Source organism: Manis javanica, chromosome 12, assembly GCF_040802235.1.
Source record: "Manis javanica isolate MJ-LG chromosome 12, MJ_LKY, whole genome shotgun sequence".
NCBI classification, from domain to species: domain Eukaryota; kingdom Metazoa; phylum Chordata; class Mammalia; order Pholidota; family Manidae; genus Manis; species Manis javanica.
Genome location: NC_133167.1, coordinates 109,950,346 through 109,965,149, shown reverse-complemented (window position 1 = coordinate 109,965,149; position 14,804 = coordinate 109,950,346). Strand labels below are relative to the sequence as shown.

Sequence of the window (14,804 nt, the reverse complement as noted above, 5' to 3'; positions counted from 1 at the left end):
AGAGGATTGGCGTACAGGGGACATGTATGTGCTCATTTCTGCCAACCTTTGGGGACTTCAGGGTGCGTCAGAATGACCTGGCTGGAGAGCCGAAACACTGAGTCCAGGCTTGCCCATTGCCAGCCCGTTAGCCAGTTCTGTGCCCTTGAACTATGATGCAATGAACATGTTCGGCAAGGATAAAGATCCCGTGGGCGCCAATGGGGAAAACTGAATTGTTGCTCGTGCTGGTAAAGGAATGCCTACTTACTCTAAACCTGCTCCTGCATTTTTCCAGTCGGGTCCTAGAGAAGTTAGTCCTATGCAATACCAGTCAGAAACACCTATTCTATTCCTTCAGATTTATTTCAGAGTCTCCTCTAGGAGATCCAGCTGCATCGCTCTGCTGGGGGAAAATAGGGCAGGAATAATTTGGTGTATTTGTCCCTGACAAAGACAACTCTGAAATATCCCACGTCATTGTTGCCAGTGGGAGGCGTGCTCCCGCCATGTGGAGAGCAGGCTGCCCGCCAGAAGAGCTTGGGAGCGCCCAGTTGACGGGTGCAGACAGCCTGCTCACTGTAGGCTTTCTCCTATTTTGGGTGTGATTCCCATCTCAGGAAGGTGGCCCGAGGCTTGCACGAGTGGCAGATGCGAGCTGGCGGCACAGTCACGTTAGTTAAGCCGTCTTGTAAGTTATGAAGTGACCGATGAACTTAATGGTGTGAAGGTAAGTCAGACCAAGTCAGAGCTGCTGAAACGACTTTACATTTGAAGTTGGCAATGTGACGTGTGGCAGAAGGTAATGCATTGGAAACTGGTGGGAGTGTCCCTGTGCAGGGCTACACCTCGTCCTAACATCTCACCCCAAGAGCGCTGGAGCTGGGGCTGTACTTGGTGTCCAGGGGTTAAAGCCTGGAACTGCATTTCATCAGCTGGGAGGAATGAGACACACTGGCACCATTATACGAGGCCCAGAGTGGAAAAGCTCAGGAGGGCACAAAATGTGTCCCTGTGGACATCTGTGTGGGTCGGAGGGTGAAGTCCATTAACATAATGATCAGTAAGTGCCAAGCTCATGAATGTAGTTCCTCCAGAACTAGGTAAGGATTAGGGCTATACAGTCAGTATAGCGCATTTATAAAAATACACCAGTTTCTCCTGGAGATGTGAACTCCACAGGCATCTCCCTGACCCTTTTGTTTGGACCGTGCTCGCTGTCAGTCTTGACTCTCCGTAATATTTCATAAGCTATGCCTCAGCCTTTTCTTCCCAACATACACTCCTTACTCTTGTAGAAGCTGTCTTTAGAAATATTCAAGGTAACATATAAATAGAGATCAAACATCCCACCCCCTATGATTTACACTTTAAAATGTTTTAAATATGTTAAATATGTGTTAAATATGTTTTAAATATTTTTTATATTTATTTAATATAAAAATATTTAATATTTAATATTAAATAAAATTTAATAAAAATATTTAAATATTTAAATAAAAAATATGCTTTAAATGTTTTAAATATGTTAAAATATGTGTTCTCTTTCAGACTTTTTTGAGTACTAACAACATTCTTTTTATCCAAGTATTGCCCCCTTCTCTCTGACTATGTAGATAACCTAATAAAGCATGTTATGACCATAAAAAACTGCTTCACCTTCACACTAAAGCACAATTCACCTTCAGCAAGAGAGATGCATTAATGGAAAATAACTGAAGCAAAACCTTAAATATTATGAGCTCACACATTAGAAATACAAAAACTACAAAGCGTAATTTTTCTTGGAAATTCAGGTTGTAGCCCAGATCTATGTGATAGTTTTTAAAGAAATGAATCAAAACTTTGAGATTTAAAAGTAGTAAGAACTTCTTAAGCACAACCCTAAGTCTAGAGGCTAAAGGGCCAAAGATGCCGGCTTTGCGGGGGGAATAAATGTGTGGATGACAAGTAAAAAGGGACATGAAGGTACGCCATCTTTAAAGATGGGAATCTGGGCTTTTCTGACTGACTGTATGGCCAACACCAGGACGAAGGCCAGGGAGAGACTCGTGCAACCTCGTGGTCCCGCGGCCGGGAGAGCATGTGGGAGGCCGAGGCCTCGAGGGGAGCACCAGGCCCTGCGGCTCCCAGTGGCTCGTGGCTGGAAGCGTCTCCTACCTCGGCAGGTGGGCAGTGGGCTGCTCCACTGGCCGTTGCTCCGACACTGGGCTCGAGCTGGGCCCTGCAGCAAATAGCCGGTGTTGCAGGTGAAGTTGACGACGTCATTCAGGTTGAACTCACTGCCATTTGTGTACCCGTGGGCAGGATTCCCAGGGTGGCCGCAGGTGATGGCTGTGGAGGAAGGAAGGTTGGTGTCACCATCAAGGCCAACGCACCTCATCCTCACCAGGAGCCCTTAGACATGCACACCTGGGGGGGGATACATGTGTGGGCTAAAGGGCTGACAGCTGATCAGATGTGTTACAGATTGTATTTGTGTTTGGAAAGGATATTTGGGAGAAAGAGCCACTGGCTGAACACACAGATTCTTACTGTAATTGTAACAGAGGAAAAAACACTTGGCAAAGGTGCTTTCTTCATCATCATCATTTCTCACATCATGACAGAACATCAAGTAATTTCACAGTGAAAAACAAGAGATGATACTCATGAATTAATCATGAATCTTAGCATTTTCCCTTAGATACACCGGCTCATTCTGTGGGCTTCTCATCTGAAAGATCATAGGGACTCGGCTGATCATTTCAAGTGTGTGTGTATAAATTAATCCCCCATCAGCTGAAACAACCTGAAATTAGCTAAGGGAAGTGTGCATGCCCAAACACTATTTTCTTTGATGACCCGTACTGTGGAAGCACAGCGAGCTGTCATCATGCAGTGGCCCAGGCAACAGTGATGCAAACTGTGAAGCTTCCCTTCACTGGTCCTTTCTAAGCAAACACGCTACAGTCATACTCGTGTTTTCCCCTCCATGTATGTGGTCAACAGTTGTTTTCCTCTTAGCATGGTGTTCACCCCTGAACTTTGTATGTTTGCTAGTCTGCTAACAAACTGGAGTTACATCAACATTTCCCTGTGGAATTCACAGGAAAATAAAGACCGTATTAGGACAAAAATCCAATTGGTTTAAATGAGTTTTGCAATGGATGGTGCAATCTCTTTTAAACAGAGCAGTCAATGTTTATCTCTGAAGTTACACAGTGTGAGGAACATCATTTCCTACAATTTCACCTCTTTCTATTCAAGGAAGGGTTGCTTACAAAAGCTCTGTATTCTTGATGAAACTGGCAAAAGTGGAAACCGCACATCAGATTCAGGGAGGGTGGCTCTGCCTGGGAATCTGCAAAGCCTGCCTGCGGCCTCAGAGCAGGATCTTTATTCTCCTATAATTGCCTTTGTTTGCACCCTTTTATCCTGGGACCAGGTCGGGGAGGGTGATGCATGACATCACGCATCCTGGGGTCCAATGTGATGAGTGAAGAGCAAAGCCCATGTGGACAGGCGTCTGCAGGTGGTGCTGGGAGAGATGGGGATGGGGGGGCCAGGATGAACAGGGGAGCCCCTGTGCCTCTCTGGAAGGTCCCATCAGGCTCTCCGTTCAGTCTTAACCTGAAGGTCAAGAGCTTCTGTGCTGTGACTTACTAAGGAGAAACGCGACAGAGGGAAGCTTCCCGCTGAGTTAGCTCGCGAACAGTGTACTTACGCACGCAAACTGGGGTCTGCCCGGACCACTTGTGGTCCTGCAAGCATATCCGGACGGACGTTCCCACGAGCCGGAAGCCGGGGTTGCACTGGTACACCACCGTGTCCCTGTAGCTGAAGCCGCCCCCGCTGATGTGCCCATTCACCACCGGGTCGGGGGAGCCACAGTGGCCGGCTGGAAACAGAGCGACGCCTGTCAGGACACCTCGGAAAGTCTGTCTTTCACAAAAGTACATATTCACAATGTGTTCACCTTCACTGTCGAGTGAGCAATGGCGCTGAATGCATCACTCACAGGAATGTTTCCCATTTATATATATGCACTTTATGTACTGTTTAACTTTTTCTCAACAGCTGTGGGTTATGTAAGTAATATTTCAAATACGAGATTGTTAATGGGTATTTCCCCAATTGTGGTTTCCCCATTTCTTTCTTTTACTTATTTTTTTCTTATTGAGATTTGATGTTATTTATCTTGTTCTTCCATTTCCAAATAAAAGCCAAAAGAAAGGAAGGTTCACTTGAGATTAACACAAATAGGTTTTGTAACCTACTGAACACTGTTGGTAGGCAGGATGAAATGCGTTTCCAGTGGGCAGGTTACTAGGGTGTTTGTGAAATTCCAAAGGAAGGGCAGATATCAGAAAGTACGTCCGATTGCAAACGTGCACATTTGAGCGCTGTGTGAACCGAGGTTCAGGTGACCGTTTGAGAACAGAAGTCTGGAGCTCAGGGGAGGGATGCCGGGAGCCAGAGGAGCTGCCAGAGAAGTGGGACGACAGGCGGAAGCTGGAGCCTCAGGGTGGCCGAGCCCGTCTGTGAAAGCGCATCTCGTGGGACGAGCGCAGGCCCGATGAAGTCGGCGTGAACACTGATACTGAAGGGGAGGGAACAAGTGCAGGCAAAGGGAGCTGAGACTGTCCAGAGATAAGTGACAGACAGGGCCCAACAGCTTCAGACAGGGCTTCCACCCGGAGAAGGGGCTGAAGGGATCTGCACGCAGCCCTCCGCGAGTGCAGGGATGGTGCAGGGACGCGGGTTCTGTGCTTGACTAAACTTCCTCAGACTCCTGAACTTCTCCTGGACCCCTCTGCACACCTCCTTATAAAATTTGGTTTTGGAAAGAAACCCAAGTCAGTCTGGCAAGAACCTGCCTCCCTCCGTATCTGTAGGTCCCCACTCCCCACCATCCCCTGGGAGAATCTGATCACCTGCACGAATCTGGGGAGGTCAGATTAGCCAGAACCCCCAGCCCCTGAAGTCCTATCTCCATGCTCCCTGTCCATGGGCCACCTGCTGGGCTGCACCCCACAGGCCCATGCTGGGCTCACCCTGAGCTCCATCTCTTCATCCCACAACAATCCTACTGCAGTGGCCCTGAGTCTCACAGGCCTCACCATCTTTAACAGGTGTCCTTGAGTATGTTTTCTACTCACCCCCCTACCCTCTGCCCCTCGCCTCTTCCTTCCTCAAGCGTATGGCAAGACTCTTATTAAATCAACAAAGTAGAAGCATTAGAAGCTGCTGACATTGAAAGGGTCTGTTACACAAGGGTTTGGGATAGGCAGGAGGTGAGAGGCATTCACTAGGAGGTTCTAGATTATCCATCCAAACTGTGACGCTTACCCCAGGGAGGGGTGGCTGCAGCTTGAGAAGATGCGGACTGTGCTGGCGTGGACGCCCCTGGCCATGTACCCCGGTCAGAGCTCACTGTCCGCCCTCCACTGGAAGTAGAGTGCCCCCAGAGCTGAGAAAATAGCCAAATTCTTGTCATACAACGCCTGGGGGTAACTTCACCATTCCGGAAGAATTTAAAATGAACAATCTGTATTTCTGCTTCAGACAAGGGTTAGCAACACTGTGTTCTGGGTTTAAACTACATTTATTATCAGCAAGGTGAGTTTGCGGAGGAGGGGGTACTGGTTCAGCGGCTGGGTGCCCCCTGCCGGAGCCACATCTCTGCCTGCGTTTGTAAGAGGTCGGGTCAGAAAGCCCCACTAGGTCTCGCTGTTTGTGCTGTCTTGGCGGGCTGTCCATTAAGCCGATCAGCTAAGTGGATTCTGGAGAGGGGCCACATCAGCTCCCCAGACCCACAGTGGCACCCGCAGGAAACCCAGAGGTGGCTGCGTGCTCTCCGCAGGTGGGGGACAGAGCCGAGGGCTTTCAAGGTGCACGGACCTCGGCTCCCGGTCCCATCGCACAGCTGCTCTGTTAGGAAGGGAGATGGAGCCATTATTTCAACCCCAGCGACAGCTAGCAAGAGTCACACGCGGGCTTCCAGGAAGGTCCTGCCCACTTTGGGGGAAGGGGGAGCAGATAAAACGGAACTGAGCACCAGACCCACTGTCCAGTGCTCGAGCAGGGAGTGGGGCCCCTAACTCCTCTACATAGTGCCAAGTGTTTGGGGGTCACTTCAGAGGCCTTTCACCAGCCCAAGAAGAGGGGTTGTGAAGAGGGGTGCATTGTGATAAGTCCCCATCACTCCCCATCTCACTCTTGATTTGGACAAACATGACCGGCGAGGCTCGCTTTTAAATCTTAGTAAGTATCTTTTGGAACTGATTTTTGGTAAGAGTGCGTGGTCTGCGGTCGCACTCTCTTTTGGAAGCCTGTGCTTTCCGGTAAATGCTCTTAATGGTTAGGAAGCTAGCCGTACACGTCAGAGACCAGCTGGGAAGGCCAACAGCCATGTGCAGAGACAGTGATTTCTAGCGGAGACTGTCCTCTGACACATGGTCGTTCTGGTTCTCGGAGGAACTGGCCATGGATGCCTCAAGAAAACAGAGGATGTCTTTCAAAAACACTCCATCCAGCTCAGTGCAGAAGGAGAGAATTCTGAGGCTTTTGCTTCCTATTTCGAGCAAGTGGAGACAATAGGTCCTCCTATGTGAGGCTGACAGGCACAGTCTGATCTTTAGTACACCTCCCTGGAGCTCCTTCACTCGGTCTCAAACCAATTTCAGGCTATTCACAACTACAGAATACTCACACAATTTCACATCTGAGTATCTAACCAGAATTTCAACAGTATGTCAGTGTTGTAGAGAAAAGCTGTGTCAAGTGGGGTTTGGACTCAATGTCCTCTGAGCCCTATTCAAGTGTAAGGTTCCCTTCCTGTGCGGACCTGGTGCCGTGTCCCGCATAGGCCCTTGTCCCTCCCGCGGCCTGGTGCTGCTGCAGACACTCTGCCGGCTGCACCGACCTCCGGGCGCCGTGTGGCTGAGCTCAGGCCTCCGCTAGGGCCTGGATGTGCGCCGCCCATTAAATACTTCTGGAAGTAAATCAAAATGAAGTGACTTCAGGACTGACAGTAGTTGTTACATTTTCAAAGCATTTTCATGTCCATTATCTCCCAGGCCACTTTCATGTATTTGACAATAATTTAATCACTATTTGCTAGAGGCCAGCCATGTCCTTGGTGCTGGGGATAGTGGGGAGAATCAGATGCCATCAGAGAGTGAAGACCTGGGGAGGGCGCTGTGGGAGGCACCCCGAGGCTGCGGGCCCCAGGCGGTCGGAAAGCAAGAGGGACACAGCATTTAAGGCCTGAGGCTGCACATCTGCTAGCCAGGCAGACAGGACAGAAAGGCATTCTAGTTGGTGACACACTTTTTTTTTTTTTTTTGAGGGCATCTCTCATATTTATTGATCAAATGGTTGTTAACGACAATAAAATTCTGTATAGGGGACTCAATGCACAGTCATTAATCAACCCCAAGCCTAACTCTCGTCAGTCTCCAATCTTCTGAAGCATAATGAACAAGTTCTTACATGGTGAACAAGGTCTTACATAGTGAATAAGTTCTTACATGGTGAACAGTACAAGGGCAGTCATATCACGGAAACTTTCGGTTTTGATCACGCATCATGAACTATAAACAATCAGGTCAGATATGATTATTCATTTGATTTTTATACTTGATTTATATGTGACTCCCACATTTCTCCCTTATTATTATTATTATTATTATTTTTAAATAAAATGCTTAAGTGGTAGGTAGATGCAAGATAAAGGTAGAAAACATAGTTTAGTGCTGTAAGAGAGCAAATGTAGATGATCAGGTGTGTGCCTGTAGACTATGTGCTAATCCGAGCTAGACAAGGGCAACAAAACATCCACGGATGCAGGAGATTTCTCTCAAAGCAGGGGGGTGAGGTTCTAAGCCTCATCTCTGTTGGTCCCCAATTTCTCTCCTCATGGCCCCCATGAGACTGTGCCTGTCTTAGGTTGTTCCTCCCTTGAGGAATCTTACCCGGCTGAGACACTTATTTTTAAGTCTCTGTTAAAATATGAAAATTATAAAGTTATGTGACCAAATCACACATTATTAGAAGGGGGCCTGTTTTGACCCTTTCCAGGTGACCACTTTGCACATACTGTGCGGTATTTTACATGTCTTCCACTATTTGGATGTGTTTAGCTACAAAGAAGGATAGGAAAATCTATTAACTGCAAAAAAGAAAAGAAAAAAACACTGGACAAGGGCGCCCTCCATGTTTCGGAACAACGTACCAACTAGTTACAAGCCAGCGGCCGCCCAGGAGACACTCCGCCATGAGGCAGGCGCCTGCTTTCCAGTAACACCTACCTTTGTCTTAAACAAAGATCACCGAATGTTTTTCACAGGTGGTTGTGCAGCTGGTATCATCACACCTCAGAAGTCAAGGCATCTGAGTTTCTGTGAGACATGTTTCCATCAGAATGTGGAAAGGAAATGTTAGAGTGATATGCATGTGGCCTATTTTATGTTTATATCCACCCTGCTTACAACTTTAGTGATCTGCCACTAAGTTGGACCTGACGGCACCGATTTTAGAAAATACCTAAAGAATCAGGCAGAATATTATAAAATTTTAATTCTGTATGATTTTTAATTCACTAGGTAAGTAGATTGATAGAGAGATATATTATAGAAGAATCGCTGAGCTACCTTTCAAGTATGAATCACTGATACTACCACCACATGTCTAGAAGTTCACATGTTAATTCTCCATATCCTTCAGGCTGGGAACAGGCATCACTGTGGAGGGCCGTCTGCCAACCGCTTAACGCTGTTTTTAGGAGAATCAGTAGCAGAATCAATAGTCTGAGGCCAGGGTGAGTATTTTCCAGGTCTATTCAGGTGATTTCTCTTTATTTTTCACCATAAAAAAAATCTTTTAAATTGGCCCATTAAGATGAATGCAACGATGATGGAATCGGAATTCTGTAAAATTTCAAAACAACTGAGATTCCGTTCACGTGTCCCAGGACAGGGCTCAGTGACATCCAGATGTTTCATCTCCTCTGCACCATAAGTTTTGAAAGTCCCTGGCCTATAAGTCTTTGCTGTTCTCTACATAATGAAAGCTGTATTACTGCTTTTATTTATGAACTGATGCTATATTTTAGTTACAGTGTCCCAGATAAAAAAGGGAATTTCTTTTTAGAGTTTTTCTCTAAAAATGGTCAGGAGGGGAAAATTTGCCCAGGAAATGTAACCCCAGCGTGGAGATTGGGAGCGAGGCTGCAGGGTCCCCGAGCTGCCTTCCAGAGCACCAAGGCCGTCACAGGGTGGGGTGAGCAGGCGAGTCAGGCGGACAAGGGCCCAGCATTCTCTCGGGGCCAGAGCTTCTTGCAAACGATGTTGCGAGGGACAGCTCAGAGGACAGTGAGGCTGTGCGCCAGCTCACAGTCTGCAGTCTCTCGGGGGTGGCGCAGGACAGCACCCCAACAGGGTCTGCACTCACCGCGTGAGAGCGGGCCCACCAGAGGGCTCGTGGCCGGGAAGCCTCGCAGGCCGTTGCCTCCACGTTGCACCCATATTCAGCGTGATCCCAGGGCGCAGAGGCTGCAGTGTGCGCTGTATCTGTCAGAGCAGAGGCAGGTGCCAGCCTGCTCCGGGAGACTGTTCTGAAATGAGCTGCTTGGTGAATCGGACTCCCCCTGAAGGATGTATCGTGCGATCCAGGATGTGCCATATAAAGTCCACGTCAGAGATGGCGCTCGATCCATATATAGGATTTGGGCAGCATTTAGATCAGCTCTCCTTTCTGCATTCCACTTTTTGTTTCTGGCAGTGTGAGGAGTCTCTTGGCCACAGCCTGTGGAGGCCACACTGGTCTGGGGGGCCTTTCTGTGACTGGCCCAGGGTGACAGGGGGTCTGTCTGCAGACGTGCCTGAACCCCACAGCCGAGCCGAGGGGAAGGCCCCCAATTCTCAAGGACGTTCAGGTAATGCACGGCAGGATCTCCTACAACTACACAGACGTGCATGATCTCAGGAAGGAGTTGTGTGATTTGGAAATCTGGTAACATACATGTTTTCACTCATTCCTCAGGAAGGTGCTAGATGGTGGCAGTGCTGGGCAGAGCACCTCCTGTGTTGTAGGTACGCCTGGGCTGGGTGGGCCTGGCCCCGCACCCTTTGGGGCAGAACCAGTGCCATTAGTAGGACCGGCCAGCTGGGTCTCAGGTCGCACCCACCACAGGCACAGCAGCACATCCAACAGGCTCGCGCGCTCTCCCCTGTGGGGCCCCCACCGCAAGGCCTCCCTGCCACCTTGCCAGTCTGAACCGGCACAGATGTAAGTACGGTCTGGGGGCTACAACTGAATGCAGTCGTACATTTACAGGAAATCTGCAAGTCAAACATTCAACCTTCTATTTGTTTTGTTACTATGGGCACTTATGCTGGAAATAAAACATAAGCATCACAGACGCCCTGTGCCTGCAGAAGCCCAGGAATGTCTCCTGCCTTATTCTGTCTGTTCTAGGTGCTAACACTGGCTCTGGGCTGAGGTCAGGTCATCTGGCAGTGATTCCAAAGCCAGGTTGCAAACTCCTCTTGGGTGTTAACAAACGGTCATGAAATGTTAGGTGCATCACTTCCACTCATAAGCAGGGGGAGTTCTCACTGCGTCCAGCATGAGTGGATGTACTCAAAGCCTCGGATTTGTCTGTGTACCACGGGCACAGCTGAGGCTGACAAGAGGCCGTCTTCCTCCGCGTCTGATTTCTAGGGCTGTGCTGAGCCCTTTGCTGACACTGGGGAAAATGTAGGGTCAACAAGGCATGGGGCTCGTTCCCAGGCCTGCTGCTCCAAAGGCATCGCACACTGCACGTTCCTGACATCAAAGGACACTGAAATCCCTTTGCCACATGATGCGTTCTTATCAAGCCCTTTTTGACACACTTCAGAAAGTGGCAATTATTTTAAGCCATGTTTTATACAAAGAACATTCTGGGCGTAGATGTTCTTCAGGCACCATGATTTGGGCAGCCTCTGGGGCTTCAGAAATCTTCCGTCTGCCCATTTATATGCAGTTGCACGGATATGTCAGGCTTCATACTTTTTTCCCTCAGCCTGAAATTTCCTTCCCAATCTCATGTGCCTAGAAAACATCTATGTCCCTCAGCACTCCATCCAAATCCACGCTCCGCGTGCAGCCTTTGACAAGCCCTAAGGGGATCTGGCCCCTCAACACTGGCCTCCTAGACACACATGCCCAACGCAGGCCTCCTGCCACGAGACGGTCTGTGTCCGGTGCTGTCCACTTACACACCAGGCCTCCAGGCTGTCACTGCTTCACTCCGTCTTGAATCCAGTGGACAGAAAGCCAGCTCTTCTCACCGACTTATCCCCACTGCTGGCTGGTGAGACTGAAGGGCAGTCATGCTCCGCACACAGCATTTACCCGCCTGGCTGAGGGGCGGTGCCCACGCGGGTGGTGAGTTCCTCCTGGATGGTGCCCAGGTTATGGTGGGCCTCACCCTGCGACACGCAGGTGGCCTGGGATCACCCCATCCCTGCGGCATCAGGGCCCGCCTCGGCCCTGGTCTGCACCTGTCCCTGCCCTGGTCTCTGTGGGTCTACATTTCTGGGAGGGCATCATCCCACTTCTGCCGCTGGTGCCTGGCCTGCCCGGGTAGCGGGTGTCCTCCATGCCAGCCCCCTCCCAGCCTCTCGCTCCCGCCCTGAGTTTCTGAAGCACCTTGTCTGGCCCCCTCCTTTGCTTCATTAATCCCAACTTTTTATTAAAGGGACTTGGTATTCATCCATCTTATTTATTCCTTAGATTACAAGTTCCTTAAAAAAAAGAACTGCATCCTATTAACCTTTACATCCTATGCCCTGTTTCTGGAGGAATTAAATGCATATCATTAGATAATATTTGGAGATGTAGACAGACGTGCTCGTGGCTGGGGAGAGCGCCGTGGCATTTATCTGCCAGCCCCTCCTTCATGCTGTGTCTCTGAAATACCAAGACGGGTGCCACTGCTTCCAAACGTTGAGCCCTGCCTGCCTGACCATTCCACAGCCTCAGTGTGACCCTGAGGCCTGGACAGCAAAGATCTCAGGGGGCGCTGTCCGTCTTCCTGCTCTAATACCATCTTTTTGCTGTAGTTCAGCCATTATTATAATCATTTGTTTCATTAAGATTTTTACTTAGCTCTATCATAAAATACAAGGCATTTGAAGCATACTTGACAATTTTAATCTCTAAGACCTATGAAAAAATAGGGTCTCACAGTATTATTTTGAGTCATGCCATCTAGTAATTTCAGCCATCTGAGTGTCACCATGCTCTTATATTTACAAAAGAATTCATCTACTCATAGGTCACCAAATGCCAACTGATTTCAAGTAGCACTAAAGAAACCTCATAAAAAAAGACTGTGTTCTTTATGTGGGAAAAGCCTCGCTCTATCACCGACACCTTGACCACCACACATTAAGGAGGTAGCAGAGTGGGGGAGACACTGTGCTATTCTGTGTCGAAAAAATATAAATCACATCAATGATATCATCCAAAGATTGACCTACAACAGGAGACCAGGGTCACACACGGACCGCCCCAACCGGTCTGCACGCTCTCTGCTGGGTTCAATGCGAGTATCACAAGGAAGGTAAACGCAAGAAGATGATTAGGAAGCACCATGCTCACAACATTTCCCTGATGGGCTGTAAGGTACCTCCCGAGCAGGTACAGGACCAGAGCTCTCAGTGCCCGAGTCTCCAGCCCGGGGAAGGGGCAGCACAGCTCAGCGCAGGTGCTGAATTAGGACAGGTCCCTGCTAATTCCCAGAACCCTGGGGACATGGCAGTCCTAATGCAGGAAGGACAGCTTTGATTATGTGTGGGCTGAACTTTATGAACATGTGCTCTGATGCACAGATGTCTTCCTCAGCCTGAAGGTTAGCTCTAACGCTGTCTGTCCACAGGGGTGTCCAGCTTTCCCTCCTCCATCCCGTCTCAAAGGTTCCGGCGTAGAATTCATACTAGGACGTCCGACTCAGCACAGAGTCAGCTCTGGAATCACCCTCGGCTCCTTCAACACTGCTCTCCTGCACTTAAAGATCACAAGACTCACACTGGGAAAGCACCACCCACTCATTGCTTAGACATGTCTGCTGCGAGGGTCATCCAGGGCTGGCATGTCCCTCCCTGCTGGAGGTGCCGTCACTGCAAACAGCATCACAACTAGAAATGTGACCCACGCTCCGCACAAAACAGAAGCCATGTCTCAGGCAAAAGTACTTTGCCCGGTAACCCTGAAAATGAACCAGATAGCTCACCCACACTTGAAAAATGCTTTAGTCAAAGTACTTTGCATTGTGATGGAAAGCATGGTGGACACACGACCCAACAAAGCTCAAAGTCCAGTGGAACCCCATGGGCAAACCTCTTTGGGCATGAACTTGTCATTGTGTTTTCGGACAGGTCTACATGCTAAAAATAAATGAGGGGGGACACTGCTTACACGGAGTCTGGAAGCTTCCTCTGCACTTGGCGTCTGCTAGCACGAGCCGGTGGACAGAAGTGGGCATCCCCGATGTTGCTAGTGACCATGGTTCTCGCCTTGGCAGTTGTATGTAATTAATTTTATTTTTGTTTTTCTCCCTTTCTTTTTCCACCAAGTAGGTGCTGATTTTAAGACTCAGGGATCTCAGCACAGTCTCCATGTCTGGTGCTGGCCATCAGTCAGGGCTGGTGCTTACATGTGATGCAATTAAACATCTGGTTTATTCCGTCTTTCACCTAATAGAATTTTAAATATTTGAAAACAGCTATTAATTACTTCCTAGTTTCTCTTCCAGCCAAGCTGATCACAAATTTCCAAACATCCCTCGACTCTCGTGGTGACCAGATCCATCACCACAGGTACACACCGATCCTTTGATGGCCCACGTAACAGAACTGAACCGAAGCCATCATCCTGGGTAGGCACGGCCCAGCGCAGAGGCCGTGAGGACACACTTCCTGCAGCCAGGCCAGCGTCGGCATCGGCGTCAGAGCCCCTCTGCATGTGAGCCGTCTGCCAGCACACACCAAGGCCCCCCGTGTCTGCTATGATTGCATGATCTTCTCACACGTACATCTGAAGTTATTGTATTTTAACTTTCACTTAGAGTGAAATTTTACATTATTTTTGTTTTTTCCTTATGTATTTGGTCTTCAAATTGAGGAGTCCCCAAATCTGTCATTAATGTTGATTTTTGCTCTTTCAGCTGGTGTGATTATGCCCCTGTTGTATGAAGGAAGGGCTCTGAAAAGACTAGCGTGAGGGACAGAAGCTTCCTTCCCAGATCACACCACCCAATTCTCAACGCCACTTGTGTACAGTCTTTATAAGACTTAGACAAGCCCACACTCTACTTTCCTGACTATAAGAGTTATTGTGAAAAATCTTGATATACGTCTTGCTGAAAATTCAGAAACACCATTTCTAAAGAGCATTTCTAAATGCCCATCCAGGAATAATGTCTAAGATGGGTCCAGATTTGCATGTTATTTTGTGAAACTACGTTAGCTCTTCATAAATGTGTTATCAGCAAACATCTTACAAATGATACGCTTGATTGTCCGCTCTGGCGAATCACCCAATCATCAAATCCACAGCTCTGACTGTTTCTCACTCCTTTCCTTTTTGTGTGAAATATCACACCGATGTCAGTCCATCTGCTGGCTCAGGCCGAATTCTCCAGGCTGGGGATATGACCCCTTTTGAATCTCTCAGGTTCTCACTGACAGGCTCCTCTTCCCTGGGGTTTCAGTCTCTGAAATGAAGGTGTGCTCTCACCTTTGTGTTGCCATAATAATTCTTCTGACAGAAGAGACAAACTAAAGAGGAAGCTG

The 14,804-nt window shown here is 48.6% G+C and overlaps 1 protein-coding gene across 4 annotated transcripts in view; it reads right to left on the bottom strand.

Annotated features, from left to right (window-relative positions):
- The window catches only part of CSMD1 (CUB and Sushi multiple domains 1), a 1,487,013-nt gene that overhangs the window by 37,162 nt on the left and 1,435,047 nt on the right, over window positions 1–14,804 (bottom strand). For all 4 annotated transcript variants that reach the window (XM_073219228.1, XM_073219229.1, XM_073219231.1 and 1 more), the window contains 2 exons: window positions 3,686–3,859; window positions 2,140–2,313 (listed from right to left, as the gene is read on the bottom strand). In XM_073219228.1, coding sequence (XP_073075329.1) covers window positions 2,140–2,313; window positions 3,686–3,859 — 348 coding nt within the window. The remainder of the gene's footprint in view (window positions 1–2,139; window positions 2,314–3,685; window positions 3,860–14,804) is intronic.